Source organism: Drosophila santomea, unplaced genomic scaffold, assembly GCF_016746245.2.
Source record: "Drosophila santomea strain STO CAGO 1482 unplaced genomic scaffold, Prin_Dsan_1.1 Segkk104_quiver_pilon_scaf, whole genome shotgun sequence".
NCBI lineage: Eukaryota > Metazoa > Arthropoda > Insecta > Diptera > Drosophilidae > Drosophila > Drosophila santomea.
This window is the reverse complement of record NW_025318935.1, coordinates 99,894-116,356: the sequence shown is the minus strand read 5'-3', so window position 1 is coordinate 116,356 and position 16,463 is coordinate 99,894. Positions and strand designations below refer to the sequence as shown.

At 35.0% G+C, this 16,463-nt stretch overlaps 2 protein-coding genes across 2 annotated transcripts; one reads left to right on the top strand and one right to left on the bottom strand.

Annotated features, from left to right (window-relative positions):
* Positions 1–617: 617 nt before the first annotated feature.
* LOC120457499 lies at positions 618–3,250 on the top strand. Its single transcript, XM_039645053.2, has one exon. The coding sequence runs from the start codon at positions 639–641 to the stop codon at positions 2,646–2,648; it is 2,010 nt and encodes a 669-aa protein (XP_039500987.1). The 5' UTR covers positions 618–638; the 3' UTR covers positions 2,649–3,250.
* A 7,069-nt stretch (positions 3,251–10,319) lies between these two features.
* Positions 10,320–12,160, bottom strand: LOC120457500 (survival of motor neuron-related-splicing factor 30-like). The gene is made up of 3 exons (XM_039645055.2): positions 12,030–12,160; positions 10,687–11,105; positions 10,320–10,635 (listed from the first exon to the last, which is right to left on the bottom strand). Exons 1-3 carry the CDS (start codon positions 12,069–12,071, stop codon positions 10,365–10,367), a joined length of 732 nt encoding a protein of 243 aa, XP_039500989.1. The 5' UTR covers positions 12,072–12,160; the 3' UTR covers positions 10,320–10,364.
* Positions 12,161–16,463: the final 4,303 nt, after the last annotated feature.

Sequence of the window (16,463 nt, the reverse complement as noted above, 5' to 3'; positions counted from 1 at the left end):
CATTATTCCTATGGATTTAACAGACACAGAAATTTCTACAGTATCCAAGTTCTTGATAAAGAATAATATTTATGAATATTGGCTGCCAATACGTCGAAAAAACGAAGTAATGCCTTATGAAGTACGTTTGCCAGGAAATTCTTGGAGAAAAAAATAAATGAGAGTATAATACACTTAAAAAAAAACACAATGAGCACTGCCTAAAGCATACTATGATTAATAAAACAGCAACTGACTTTAAAAACCAAATAGTATCTGTAGACTGCAATACTTTCTTAAATGCAGTGTGCATTTTTAGGTCGGATCTGATATCTAATGCTGGATGTCCGAGCGGCTTTGGAGCTTTAGTCTATCACCCGTCAGTATGTTATGGTATTGCCTGGAAAAATACCACGTATAAACACGTTGATCTAAAAGAGTACTTAAAAAAAAGAAATTGGCTAAGGCGGATTTTAGCAAAGTATGTCTCAAAGAAAAATCAAAACGAATATTTTAAAATTGATTTCCTTTCTCACCACTTGACAGAAAAATATGTTATACTAATGAATCTATCTGAAAATTTCCAAATTGTTAGCAATGGCTTGAAATGGATTCCCACTTTAAGCAAAAAAATTGTGAAGCCAAGTAGTGCTATTAAAATGGTATTGGAAGTAGATGACGTCTCTAAAGCGCTTAGGCTGGTGATTTATAATCGAAAGTATTTATGGGTAAATAACAACTCTTATGTTGGTGCCCAATGTTTTGCATTTTTAGAATATGGAACTCTAAAAAAAGCCAACTTGGACCTCGTTTGGGAGAATCAAGAACAATCTTATTCAATTCTTAATGTCAATTTATTTTCAAGCTATCGCACCGAATATTGGTGTGAAGGTCACAGCATTTTTGAGTTTCAGCTGGTTTCCACCCGGTTGCTGGTAGATTATAATAGAAACACAGCGCATGGTTTTGTTATACGTTGGAACGTCTCATGTATAAATGCAAATTTTGCATTTAATTTGTGTGATGAAGTAACCGGTAAACATTTAAGAAACCTTTCAGAAAGCATATACGGAAACAGCGATCTAGGTCATCTTTTCATACACGATGTGCGAATAATGAATATGGAATGGATCAAAAATATATATGTTGTTTTTTGGATTCATATACTTGCAGCTCTCAAAATAACAGCAGAATATGATGTCCATGAACTTGCCTTTGGGGACAATGCCCCCAAAATAACAAAGAACTCATTTGCCTTTATGCAAATTAAAATTACACTGAACATTTTTTTTTTTAGTTTCATTAAAAACTCAACTTATCTCATACGTAGTAAAGATTATTGTTCATCAGAGCGTTTATTTTCAAACGATGGACTACAGTGGACTACAACGCGTATTGGAGAAATCGCTACGACAAAGAAATTGTGTATTCAAAAAAATGGTATGCCCTACACGCGATTATGTTTAGGCGATTTTGTTCATGGAGCATATTGGAAAGAGTTAACAAAACCCGTCGTATGTGAAAGTCCTAAGTATAATACCAAAGTATTGTATAATTTGATTAAAGCCAAAATTGTTAAGTCCTTACCAGAAAAAGCTTTACAAAATGTGAAAAACATAATTGCAAATAGTAAAAATAGTATAGTTCCAGCTGACATCTTCTTTATTTCTAAAATTATTCAATCAGTGCTTAAAACTTATTCATCAAATTTAACACTTCGACAGACAAATGAAGAATCAACTAAATGGAAGAATGCATTTTCTGACATTTTCGATATATACAATATATTAATAGACATTGACTCTAATGTTATAAAGAAGTCTTCTGAGCTAAACGCTACAAAAAAGTTATTAAGATCATTTGAAAGGTATGTTGACACTTTATCAACTAATTTGCCTTTTACTAAAATAGGTAATGGTGAAGAACAGCTTGTCTCTGAGTTGCAAAGTGAAACAATTGACTATGATGATATTGGAGTATCAGTTTATATTTCAAAATATATTTTATATTTCTCAATCAACCCAAGTATTGCCAATGTTTCGGGAATAGCATTGTTTGCAAATAATAAGAAAAGAAATAAACAAAAAAAACTTAAGGGGGCATTTAAAAACGAACATTACCGTTTTCTTCAAGTAAATCATGACATTAATGATGTTGTTGATGAGCCTGACTTAGAACTTGGGGTATACTTGCCAATAGATCTAATAGGCACCTTGAAAGCTTCAACGAATAAGTTAAATGACGTTACTGTTGTTATTAAGGTATACTCAAATGACCAACTATTTCAACAGTCTGTTAGATCTTTAATACTATTAAGTCGAATAGTATCTATATCAATACCTGGGTATAGTTCAAATCTTCCTGTACCTGTGCCAATTATCTTTCGCAAGTCTCAGAACAAGGAGGCAAATACGTCAAGTTCCTGTGAATACTGGAACTATGAAAGTTGGATCGATGGTAAAAGTATGTTAAACAATTTCGAAAATAGTAAAGGTAAAGCGCTATGCCTTCTAAGGCGTTTGGCACCAACTGGATATTTTTTAGAGAAAAATAATTTTATTGAAAATACCTTAATAATTAATAATTCAAGCTTAAATGAAAATATTATTTATGCTATTTTACTTACCAGCTGTCTACTGATGTTTATTGGCTTTTGGTTTTGCAAGTGAAATTTTAGACAACGCTTTCAAATAGATGTAGTACTTACATTTATTAAATATGATTTCAAATAGTGTTTAATAGGCGAACACGGCTGAACGTTAAAATAAATTTGTCATTAGTAGAATGTTCTGAGCGTCTTAACTATATTTAAGACTAAACTTTTATTTTATTATAAGCTATAAATAAACATTAATTAAAACAGCACAGCGGTTTTGTACTTACTTGACACCAATGATGTGGCAAGAAAGTCCTCTTTTTGTGCGCTCGCCACTTAATGATATACCTGATTGTTTGAACAGTATGTAACATGTACATACCTTGAACAAATACTATACTATTCGTATAACCGTTAAGATCTGGGAAATTTTAAGGCATAGAAGAATGATATAAAAGCATGATTAAACTTCTCGCAAAAATTATTTCCATTACTTTAGAAGTTTTAAAATATTGTCATTTTAAGGAGTGCCATGGTCAATAGTCAGGAAGTCATGAGCAATAAATGTAACCGGCGCTAGGTGGTGTTTGTGGACAACGCTGATACCAGCATATCTCAGTCTCGAGGAAAAGTAAGACAAGTAAATGTCTTACAAACGCTTCCTTCTGCCTGCTAAATACTTTACAACAAATCGAAAGGGTATACTACGAGTAACGGGCATAAAAGAAGTAAAAGAAAAAAAACACTCCAGCACATGAAAACCACTTTCTTTCTCGACTTTGTCTTTGCTCATCATTTTCACTCAATTTCTCGCTTAATTATCGTATCGCTTTCTCATCACGTGATAAAACAAAATAAAAAAAATAATTTTATAAACATATTCAAATTATTTTATAATATTTTCTATGGGCATCGATATTTCTTCCATTTTCTTTATAAAGATTTAAAGGGTTAAAACCGTAAATATATAGTTTCATTCCGAACAGCTCACACTCAAATTTTTTTTCCATATTAATTTGCCATTAAATAATGAATACCGCGTTGGGCAAAAAAAAAAAATAATTGCCGAAAAGAAACCTCAAGCAACGATGAGCTTTTTTCACCTTTTCGGGAACTCCGAACCGTATCTCCGCTAGGCAAGCTTCATTGTACTTCAAAGAAATTTTAGTTATGCCAGATTCAATTACCCAACATGAAGAACAATTTCGCAACGTTCAAAAAAACTTCACAGACACTCCCATTAATAGTAATGCAATTAAACCACCAACAGATTATGTCCACGTTATTCATGCTTGAAGGTTTTTGCGAAAATTGGTAAAGTTAATGAAATTAAATGAGTATCGTCGATGTATCGCTTCTTCCCGCATTAATCACACATCCCCTTTTAAAATATGTAAAAAAAATTATTAACGGAACGTCAATTGGAAGCCAGAACTCAGTCGTACCTGCGAAGATTGCAAAAAAATCGAAGCCAAAAGTTATGACGGCTATGTTATCCTTCACCAGGCTCTAATCTTGCAATTGTGTGTGATAGTTCCGATACTTTAATAAAAGTTAAAGTCCCCTGAAAAATATTGTAGAACTTCCAAATTCGACATCTTAGCAATATATCCCAATTTTCCACTAGCATTGTTCATCTTAAAGGCTCCGAACTTGCCGTGACTGACGCATTATCGTGGTTGTCTATCTCAATGCCTGGGGAAATCGAAAACCGATTATGAAAACCGATTTGAAAAATGTTTTGATATTTTTCATTTTTGTATTAGTCTTGTAAATTCCTATCGATTTGCCAAAAAACTTTTTGGCACGCCCACTCTAACGCCCACAAACCGCCCAAAGCTGCCACGCCCACACTTTTGAAAAATGTTTTGATATTTTTTCATTTTTGTATTAGTCTTGTAAATTTCTATCAATTTGCCAAAAAACTTTTTGCCACGTCCACTCTAACGCCCACAAACCGCCAAAAACTGTCAGTGTTGAAGACTCTTCTTCGCACTTCCACTAGCTGAGTAACGGGTATCAGATAGTCGGGGAACTCGACTATAGCGTTCCCTCTTGTTTTCCTATTAGATCCGCAATCTTGATATCTAAGGGCCTCCTTGTGGCAGTTTCAGCATATGTGCGCCACGGCTCCAACCCAGCTGCCTATATCCTCGGAAAACACTTTGCAATCTTCCCACTCCTCGGACAACTAAGCGACCTTAGAGCAAGGGATCTCCCACATTGGAGATCTCTGCTTTTGACATTTTCAATAAAATTCCCTAGCTTTTACTTTGAACAACAGTCTGTTGTTACTGTGAGAGCCTGGACCCGACAAATAAAATTGTCAAAGGTAATACAATCTAAACTTCCGCTGAACTCCATTTTTTATCTGTTTAAGATATGGCCTACTTTGTAGGGTCTCTTTCTTAGGTCGGATGTAAAACTTCTAAGAGTTTTTCGCCCAGATCAAACTCGACAACCTATCGGGACTTCCGAATCTTGCAGTCCTAATCGGATCTATCTTCTTGACCGAAAAAAATCTCACCTTAGTTGCCGGAAGTCGTGCTTCAAGATTGGTATCAATAAACTGAGACTCCTACTTCACTAGTTTGTATATAGTGTTTGGTAACCTCTAGGATATTTCTCCCCTGTGATGTTAAGATACAATATTATGATGTACGGATTCTTCACTTAATAAATAAATATTAAAAAAAAAAAAATAAACTGAGACTTTGTCTGTCAACATATATAATAATAAACTTGACCAATTGTAATATTTAATATGATAGAAAAATGATAGAATATGATATAATATGATAGAATATGATAGAAAAAAACATAAATATATAATGTAATTCAAAAAAAAAATTTAATCGAAAATTTCCCAATATTTGAATATTTAGATTTATTTGTCCCTTCGAATTAGTTGCTTAAACCTAAGACATTATAATAACAAGATGCGTAACGGCCATACATTGGTTTTACACTATGCAGCCACTTTTTTGGTGACGACCAAATAGGGCTATCTTTTCGCTCGCCTAAAATCGAGAGCGTAAATCTAAAAATAGAATTGTCTTGCGTGTCTGAGTAAAAACAATAAAGGAGATCGTGTGTATGTGTGCGTGCTTGTGCTAGAAGACGATTTTAGGGCCGAAATCAATTTTGATCTAAGAAACAAATTTGATTAATGTTTTGGTCAATTTCGATTCGTAACTATTATGGTTTGAAAGAAGTTTTTTATACCCGTTACTGGTAGAGCTTTTCTTACCACCCATAATTGCGTGCTGTTTTTTTAAATATCAAAATAAAATGTAACAAAATAATTTAAATGAATCTTATTTGTATTTTAAATATTAAAAATGGGTAATTTTCATACTAGTAATTCATACTAGTAATACTAAATAACTATGTATAGTAAATAATTATTATGTACACAAAGTAAATTATTATAACTACTGTAATTTAAAACAAAGAATTTCGAAAAAAAGTAATTACATTAAAAAAATAAATATTTCATAAAAATAATTCAAAAACAAAATTATTATTAATGTAATAAATAAAAATATGGAAACTGTTTATTGCAAAATTGATTTCTTTAAGCACGAAGTGCGGACATAGGCACCGAAGAATCATTGTCAAATTATATTTTTCACACGTCGCACGCTGAATACTCTAATGACAATTATTCTAATAAAATGTCATATTTGAAAATTATTATGAATTATTATGTACATAGACTGAGCTATTATTATTTCTATGTTGAATTTGAATAATTGTTATGTTAAGGCAATGTAAAACTAGACTTTTTAAGTGGTGGCAATTTATAAAAAATAATATAGACTTAAAGTCTAAGAACTTCTAAAATGAAGGGCATAGTTTGTCATTTTTACAATGCATGTCCATACGTGTGCACCAATACAGTGGTCAACTGTCGCTGCATGCGTACAAGAGAGCTGCTGGCTCTAGAGCCCTCCGCTCTATGGCTTTTGAACCAAATTTCGAGAGAGCCTGGAGCCAGTTCTAAAGCCAGCATCGTGTGCAAAAAAATCGTATGGCGTTACGCATCTTGTTATTCTAATGTCTTTGCTTAAGCCCAATATTTTGTTGTCGATCAGCTTTTTACCGTTATGGAAAAATTTTACAAGGCTCGAAAAACAGCTAAGCTCGTAAACAATTGCAACATAATACAAAATTTCATATATTTACTTGACGTCATTCGTAACAATTTCCAATTTCGAAAAACTTTGCAAAGAAAAGACACGGCCTTTGTCCAATATTCTTACTCTCAAAGATGTTGGAACGAATATAACGTTTTCCCTCAACAGAAGCGTGCCAACCGCTGAGAGCTCGTTAGGAAACGGATAGAGGTTTGTTAATGTATCGGGCTTCCAGGAGTTGCTCTTGAAAGAAAGCTTTGCGAATTTCTTGCTGCGACTCCGTCAGCAATAGATGTCTCTTAAACGTTGAGTTCTGCTTCGGTGAGAAGTGATTATATAGATGGTCAATGAGGATTTTGTAGTTGTTTGTTTTCGTCGGTGGGTTTAGCCCTGGTGCGCTAGCAATTCCGGTCGCCACAAGACATTTGTCCGATAGCGAATTAGAAGACCTACTAGATACTTAAAAAAAATCTGAAAATCAGTGTAAAATTCAAAGCTCTCTCAACATGGCAATGACCAATAAACAATTAAAAGCTATTGTAGAGGACGCAGCACAAACCGCATATAAAGTGTGCGAAAGGTACGAGGGTAGTTCCAAACATTATCATGCCCTTGGCACAATGAGGAACAAAATAAAAGGTTGAGCTGACATGATTCTCTAATCTTTTGATACTCCCCTCATTTTAGGGCCATAATCAATAGCTTAGAGTTCACATACGCTGATAAACGACCAGTGTATTTGAAAAAGCCGGAAATGTCAACACTCCGCCAAGGAAATTCTGCTACAATATTATGTCCTACCACTGTAGCCGCACCATTGAATAAAAAGTATAGAGCAGATGCGCTACGCGTTTTTATTTCCGGAACTAAAAACATCAACTAGACCATCCGATCTAATTTTTTAGGCATAGACCCAAATACATTTTTCTTATTACCAAACCTCACAGCATTTGACGGAATAATTGGACTTGACTTGCTTAAACAAGCCGACGTTGTACTCGGTTAGTTGGTTGGCTATGAAATAATCAAATTTCTTAAATGCTCGAACTTAAATTTTACTAATGTTGAAGATATAGAAGTACCTCAAGATAATAAGGAAAAATGTTACTTAATTTTAGGAAACGGTACAGGCGTATTTTTAGAACCAAATGAACCTTTACCATACAATACCAATATCATTGCTACTATCCAGACAGAGAACGAGGTCCCGATGGGCGTCCCCGATTTTCTAAATTCAGAAACACAAGCTATGCTCAGAGATGGTATCATCCTACCATCTCGGTCACCATAAAACAACCCAATTTGGGTTGTATATAAAAAAGGGACGGACGAGCAAGGAAATACAAAGATACGTTTGGTAATCGACTTTAAAAAACTTAATTTAAAAACAACCCATGACAAATATCCAGTCCCCAACGTGGTTTTTATTGTGGCAAACTTAGGAAGGGCACAATACTTTACCACCTTGTATATAAAATCTGGTTTTCATCAGTTACTACTCGCTGAAAAACATACAGAAAAACTGAAACGGGAAGTATGAGCTTTGCAGACTTCCTTTTGGGAAGGAAAAATTCACCTAGTATTTTTCAAAAAGCAATCGACGATGTGCTCATGGTCTTTGATAGATTGCACGGAACCAATATGAGGATCTCGCGTGAACAGTCAAATCTTTTTAAGGAAAGCGTCGAGTATTTAGGTTTTATTGTTTCCCGCGGTGGCATAAGAACATGCCCCAAAAAAGTAGATGCAGTTCGTAACTACGAAAACACTATTGATTTTTGGTAAAAAATTGTACATTTCTATCGAATCACATAATACATTTTTGCCACGCCCACAAACCGCCAAAAAACTTCCACGACCCCACTTTTGAAACATTCTTTAATTTTTTTCCTATTTCTATCAATATGCCAAAAATAGACTTAGAGTTTTCCCTTGTTTTATCTTTAAAAGGTAGTTCCCAACAAATTTACTAAATTCAGTACAAAACAAGAGAGAACGCTATAGTCCAGTTCCCCGACTATCTGATACCCGTTACTCAGCTATTCGAAGTGCGAAGGAGAGTCTTCAGCACATACAGTTTTTGGCGGTTTTGTGGGCGTTAGATTGGGCGTGGCAAAAAGTTTTTTGGCAAATCGATAGAAATTTACAAGACTAATACAAAAATGAAAAAATATCAAAACATTTTTCAAAAGTGTGGGCGTGGCAGCTTTGGGCGGTTTGTGGGCGTTAGAGAGGGCGTGGCAAAAAGTTTTTTGGCAAATCGTTAGAAATTTACAAGACTAATACAAAAATGAAAAAATATCGAAACATTTTTCAAAAGTGTGGACGTGGCAGTATTGGGCGGTTTGTGGGCGTTAGAGTGGGCGTGGCAACATGAATCGACAAACTTGCGCTGCGTCTATGTCCCTGGAGTCTGAATGCTTAATCTAAACTTTCTAGCTTTTGTAGTTCCTGAGATCTCGACGTTCATACGGACGGACAGACGGACATGGCCAAATCGACTCGGCTACTGATCCTGATCAAGAATATATATACTTTATACGGTCGGAAACGCTTCCTTCTGCCTGTTACATACTTTTCAACGAATCTAGTATACCCTTTTACTCTACGAGTAACGGGTATAACAAGAGAGAACGCTATAGTCGAGTTCCCCGACTATCTGATACCCGTTACTCAGCTAGTGGAAGTGCGAAGAAGAGTCTTCAGCACTGACAGTTTATGGCAGTATGTGGGCGTTAGAGAGGGCGTGGCAAAAATTATAAAATATCAAAACATTTTTTAAAAGTGCCGGCGTGGCAGTTTTGGGCGGTAGTGGGCGTTAGAGTGGGCGTGACAACATGAATCGACAAACTTGCGCTGCGTCTATGTCTCAGGAGTCTGTATGCTTAAGCTCAACTTTCTAGCTTTGGTACTTCCTGAGATCTCAGCGTTCATACGGACGGTCAGACAGACGGACGGACAAACGGACATACAGACGGACATGGCCAAATCGACTCGGCTATTGATCCGTATCAAAAATATATATACTTTATATGGTCGAAAACGCTTCCTTCTGCCTGTTACATACTTTTCAACGAATCTAGTATACCCTTTTACTCTACGAGTAATGGGTATAAAAACATAAATCTTTTTTACCGACGGCATTATAATATGTCTTTTATTTATATATGTATGATCGCTATATTAATATTAATCTGATTTTTTTACTGTCTTAAAAAGAATGCTTTTTGTAGTAAATCTAACCGGACTGCAGAATATAAACACAATACAGCCCATACTTCATAAAAAGCAACGACCATTTTGTATTATTAATTGAACTTGGCTAACGGACATAGCGGTGTGGTGTTAATAGTATACATTTTCCTTCCAGGGCGGAAACTGCCCACTGCTTTACACACTTCTTAATACTTAAATTACAATATAAAAAATACAAAATAGGTAAAAGCATATAAAGCGAAAATCATAGATGGGCGGTTTAGTGAAATGCTCAATAATGCGCCATTACAAAATTTATAATACCCTTTGTCTCTAAATAAAAGTAATCGTCAAAGCAAGTTCCATTAGTTCTACGTTGATTTATAAAAACTTTAATAAATTTCCATATATTCTTTTTTCTTATATTTTTATTGTACCGTGTAATTAACAATATTCTAAAGTCCTTTTCTATATTTTTCACCTACAGTAAAATCGGTCATGCCCTTTCCTGCAGTTCCACAAGTGCCGACTCCTACTCTGCCGCTTACATTATCCGGAGAGGCAAATATACTTCTTGCTTTCACTCCGTTCCTTTTTTGATTTTTGTTATTAAAATTAAGCCATTTGTTTTTGTCTGATTCACGTTCCTCTTCCAAGTCCTTGAAGCGTTGTTGTTTTTTTTGTTTACGTTTTTTTAAATATTCTTTTTGATTGGGCCTGTGACGTCTGAAAAAAATTGTGTTAAAAACGTATGACTTGCTGTGAAAAAAAATATACTTGTTTGACGGAAAAACTTCGTTGCGAGTAGTGCGTTCTCGCAACTCGTTGATTTGGGTCGTAGAACGATTTTGATAAGCATCAAATATTACATTAACTTCTCCTGTACTTGATATGTCTTCAATAGTTGCATCGTAGTACTGACGATCTTCCTTCCATTTTGCTTGGCACTTGTCTCCTTTTTTCCAAATCTTTGCAGCTGAAACTAATTTTTCTGCTTCTAACAAAGCAGCTTCGATTTCGTCGAAATAGTTAGAGGAATCTCTTTTAGTTGAGGATGGCTCCACATAGGAAGATTTATGCTGTTCTTCAAGTTGAGTTTGTATCAAATCACGAGTAAGAGTAATAACTTCGCCAAGATCACTTCTGAGTTTTAATAGCTCTTCATTTTCTGTATCAGTTTGAAGAGCAGCCTCTACCTAAAAATTGTATTAAAATTTCCTTACTTCATGTAAAAAAAATCAAAATTAAAATTTTTAGGTATCACATTTTTTTAATACCACAAGTTTTATAAATCACAATTAACTTCCCAATTTTAGATTCAGTATAGGTATGTATAAAATAATACCATAAGTAGACCATAACCATTAACAAGCCAAACATGTCCAAGCTAAGAGTTTTTTAGTAATAGTAATTATCCAAACTCTGTTAATAAAGCGGGTATAGAAATTTGAAATACCTACATGACTGACCCAAATAATATGTATATGGCTAATTTAATCTGTAATATAATAGATTCTTTTGATATAAAAACTATCTGGTGGTTTTGAAGTCATCATTAGCTACAAAACTAAGCACACTTTAGCCATTTTTAACTTTTAACAGACAAGATCCAAATTTGGTGAATAGTTTGCTGTTTTAAAGACTCCCAAAAAAGAAGTACCTGTGTAACAGGGCTGTATAAAACTGAAAACAACAATTATAACATTACCGTGGATTCATTAATAAATAACGTGTAACAAGAACCAATCGAAAAATAGTCAATTTCTATTTTCATATATGAAGATAAAAAACATCGACTGCATGTTGTTAATGTTGCATATTTTCAACTAATATTGATCAATATTTTTTGTGAGTGAAGTTAATAATAATAATAATAATCCCTGCACGAGAAAATCTGCAACATTTACTTAATTTTCTAAAAAAAAAAAGCAAAACTAATTCATCTACTGTAAAAATTCTTTCGTAGTACAAATTGCAAATCTCCGTCATCCCCCAATTGTAAATCTCTGTAAATATATTGTAACTATTGTTGTACATTCAATAGCACAACAAAACTATTCTTTTTTAGAATAGAATAATTTCAAAAAGAAGGAAGTACAAATACCTATAATTTTACTCACTTGTTGCAACTGTAGTTTGTAATTTTGCAAATCGTCCGCCATTTAAATACTGTCAGATTCCACTATTTACATTTGGTGCATTCAAGAAATAATTTTATTTTTTTCATAGGCTAAGAAAGCGGTAACAAGTCAATGAACTACTTAAAATTGATTTGGAATGTTTACGTTTGCATATTAACAAAAATTATATGCATTTCTCACAGTGGCGCATTAAGAACCTATCAAGTGCATAGTCCATAATATTGGAAATAACAAAATAAGACCCGGCTTGAAGGCGATAGAAATCTTCGCTTGATAAAAAATTAAAAATTTTATATGAGTTGATAGACAAAATAAAAAAAATGCTGGATTAATGCATTGGCACATGTAAAGTAATGAATAGTTCTTTGTGAAAACAGACAATTCACATTTGTCAGAGGTCTCAGCTGTACCCCAGGTATGTGTTTAGCATAAGCTATTTTTTATTTTCAATGAAAATGAGTGCATAATTGATCGTTTTTATTGCACTCACTCGCAATATCGAGATTTGAAATCTGTTTTATGATTAGAGAGTAAAACAATTGGAAAATTGTTATAATAAGATGAAGGTTCTAATATAGTTTTATTAAGATTAAGCATATTTATATCCGTTACTCTTAGAGTAAAAGGGTATACTATATTCGTTGATAGTAGAAAGACATAGACGCAGCGCAAGTTTGTCAACATGTTGCAACGCCCACTCTAACGCCCAAAACTGCCACGCCCGCACTTTTGAAAAATGTTTTGATATTTTCTTCATGTTCTTATCTTCTTATCTTCTCTTCATAGTCAATTTCTATCGATCTGCATAAAAACTTTTTGCCACGCCCACTCTTACGCCCACAAACCGCTAACAACAGTCAGTGTTGAAATTTCTCTTCGCACTTTCACTATTGCGTTCTCTCTTGTTCTTTAGGATAGTGCTCATCGTAATGGTCATACTGGCTTCTCGAAAAGCCATTCACGAAAAATATGTGATTGTAGCGCTTGGATGTCTCCATTGACGTGATCGGTTAAGTACGTATGTAAAGGGGCAAATCACCTTTGCCAATTTATGTAAGAAACCTTTCCTTCTTGAACGCTTTAGCATTTACGATAGCATTTAGCATTCAGAACATCAGCAAATCGGTTATCGCATAGTTTCAGCTTGGCAAAAATTAAGCCAAACAAGCTAATTGGTAATTCATAGTTTTAAACGCGACATTTGACTAAAGCACCAATAATACACAACACTTTGAGCTCCCACAAATTGGACTTCTATAAACGGTGAAGTCTTCCGCCTTATACATATATTGGACTGAATAAAACTTTTACAGTAGGACTGCGTTAAAATCGTACTTGGCCGCGCTTTTTTGGATTTGTCTGTAAGTTTGGGTTGTACAATAAGATAAAAGTAGTCTATAGCTTTTCGAATGCTTATTGTTGTGTCTCCCCCAAATTAATACATTGAATCACCTCTTAGAAAATCCGATAAAGGCCTAGCAATGGATGCGTTCCCGTTTATGAATTTTTGGAAACAGGAAGTGAGACTTAATAATCACAGAATTTTCTTTTTGTCAAATGGTTCCAAAAATTATTTTACAGCTTGAATTTTTTTTAAGACCTGGAGTGTTAGTTTCATTGCGAATTACTTAGCCTGAAAACTGTACCTTGCTGTGTAGTATTTGACACTTAATCCTTAATGCGCAAACTATTTCTAGAGCCCTTTTTTTTTGCTCTTCGAAAATTAATTTCGATTAGCTTTCCGTAGTCTGGCGATGAGTACTTAAAAGTCCTCGGTCGAGTTCGTCTCAGCAAGCCACTCATTAACTTGATTGTTAACTCTTCAATCCAACTTTGGACCTAGACATTCTGGGATTGATTTAAATGGGACAAAATCAATATAAGCTGAAAATGCACACATACTCTTAAATCCCTTATAACAGTTTCTGCTCATCGTCGATATTTCTAGATTCGTTTTGGTGTATAAGCGTTCTGTTGCCAGCACGATGACCTGGCTGCCTGCAACGATTGCATTTATAGTATAATCCTTCTTGCAATTCTTTTTTATATGGGACAAATCCCCGCACAAACTCTGGTTTGGAATCAGAGCTTTTGGTACCATTTGATTCAACTGTACGCTGTTCGTTCTTTTATGACACATCGTATGTGCCGCGCACTTTCTTATTGACTTTGATTTGATCCATTAGTTTCTCAAGCGTCTTAGCCTGGTACAACATAATTTTATTTGCCTATATAGCTTTTTTCGCCTAGCTTGAATGGCTCAGTTATTTCCATCAACGCATACAAATATATTATTCATGTTAGATTTATTCTTTTCTTTACGCACGTTTACCTAGCCATCTACACTGACACTAGAAAAGAATTTTGACTGTGTTAAATATGTATTTTTGGTAAGGAAACTTTATTAATTAGATTTTCCGGTTGACCCTTTAAATTGGATTTTAAGTTATTTGAGTGGCAGGACGCTAAGGGCCATCTTTAAAAATGAGTTTCTTGTATTCTCCTAGTAACATTCTGCCTCCCACAAGGAAGCCACCTTGGTCCGCTCCTTTTTACCCAATTTATTAATGTCTTCCCTTCGTTATCACACATTTTCGTGTACCTTTGTTCGCAGGTGAATATTTCTTGGTATACGGATTTACGGATCTAGACAGCTTTGAAAAATAGATCCATGATAACTTACCAGTCTTAAATGGCCCAAGTGTAAGGTCATGACTTTTTGTCGTGTCAACTTTGCTCTTTGGACAGAATAACGCGGGTGGACGATTTTACTGGATTCCTCCACCTTAGGATCGCGTTAAATCATTTCAAAAATCTTTAAGGTTTTGCTTTGCAAAACTTTATATTGCCTCCCTATACCAGTATACCAATGTTTATTAGTTTGCCATTGTCCGTAAAACCAACCGTAGAACGATGCTTGAAGCCTTTATTCGTAATTTTATTTATGGTGAAATTGATTGTTCCGACTTTTAAAGAAGATTCACAGAAATTACATAACCTTGATCTAACTATGAGATGCATGACCCCTACAGAGTACTATTAAAGACATCAAAATAAAAAGATGCGAAACACCTCACGATTAATTCGGGCTGGTATTGAAACTTCTCCAGGCTCTCTTTAATTTTTGTTCAAGAGCTAGAGAGCGAGAAAACGCTCTAGAACCAACAAACTGCTTTGTACATTTGACAAAATATGTCTTTCACTCTTATTTTGTATAGCCTTAACATGACTATAATTCAACTACATAATCAATTTCATACGTTACTTTATATTAGATTAATTATCATTAGAGTATTTAAATTGCAACGTGTTTGAAATATGCGAAGTAAATTCCCTAAGATCTATGCAGCATTACCTGCAGACGTTGCACAACGCCGGTTGCTCGAATCAGGCTGGAGTCAGCAACACGCCGTGTATAATATTCTAAAGTGGGAACCCAACACCATGCACAAGGCGCCTAAATAAGTGGAAATATCTCAAGATTGAAATTCTTTGATTGACGCGCAAGCTTGTTCGTAATGTTGAGTTGCAGGTGTTTTCTTCGCTTGTGGGTTTTTCATTGTCTGTCGGGAAACTGGTGCATGGTCTCCGCGATTTATAAGAGGAAATGCATAAGAGAAGAAAATCCAAGAGGGGCTCTGAGTCAGCTAGCTCAGTGAGCGACGGGAAGTTTGAGTTTTGGGAAAATGCGCAAGACGAATTAAAAGAGGAAAATAAAAAAAATTTTAATTTCCGCGGCGGAAAGGGCTGCACCTGCACAAGCGGCGCGCCACTACCGCGCATCGCAGGAGTCTTGTGTTGGTAAGGCCGCTGCCGAAGGACCTCGATTGCCAAGCTGAGACTGAAAGCGGACAAGCTGGCCAAGGATCGCGATTTCCAGGATTGACTGAAGTCCACCGATGTCTGTCCACCAAAGATGGTTAGAGGGTATTACGGACCACCGAAGTTGACACCCAGCCGGCATTTCCTCTCGGCCAAGATGAATAAAATCCATGTCAACTACACTGTCACGGAGAGGGAAAGCAAGAACATTGTCGCCGAAAGTTGCTATAAATTTAAATCTGGAGGGGTTGTTTTTGTTAAAATGGTCATTTGTATCCTAAGTTTCAGATGCAAGATAATGTAAGTAGACGATCTATCCTGATTAACGTAAAATAAGATGTCGCCATAATCATTCCTTCCACTTCGTTATGTTATGTTGTTATAATTGTTACCTCGGTTGTCTCCGCCGTTCGATTCGTTGGAGTTCCGACTCTGATTATTAAGACGATTGGCTTGTGGCCTGTAAAGGATTGCCATATTTGGCATTGTTCTATGTTCGTTTGGGACTTCAGCCTGATAAAATTTTTATTTATAAATTTTCTTATAAGCTTAGTGTTCTTTAATACCAAAAAAGGTTGACTTCCTACTTTT

Bases quoted from the DNA above. Each gene is read 5' to 3' on its own strand.
- LOC120457499 (XM_039645053.2), top strand. From the start codon at position 639: ATGGTATTGGAAGTAGATGACGTCTCTAAAGCGCTTAGGCTGGTGATT.
- LOC120457500 (XM_039645055.2), bottom strand. From the start codon at position 12,071: ATGGCGGACGATTTGCAAAATTACAAACTACAGTTGCAACAA. The intron at 11,106-12,029 runs GTGAGTAAAATT...TACAATTTTTAG, and splicing joins ACAAACTACAGTTGCAACAA to GTAGAGGCTGCTCTTCAAAC. The intron at 10,636-10,686 runs GTATATTTTTTT...AATTTTTTTCAG, and splicing joins GAAGTTTTTCCGTCAAACAA to ACGTCACAGGCCCAATCAAA.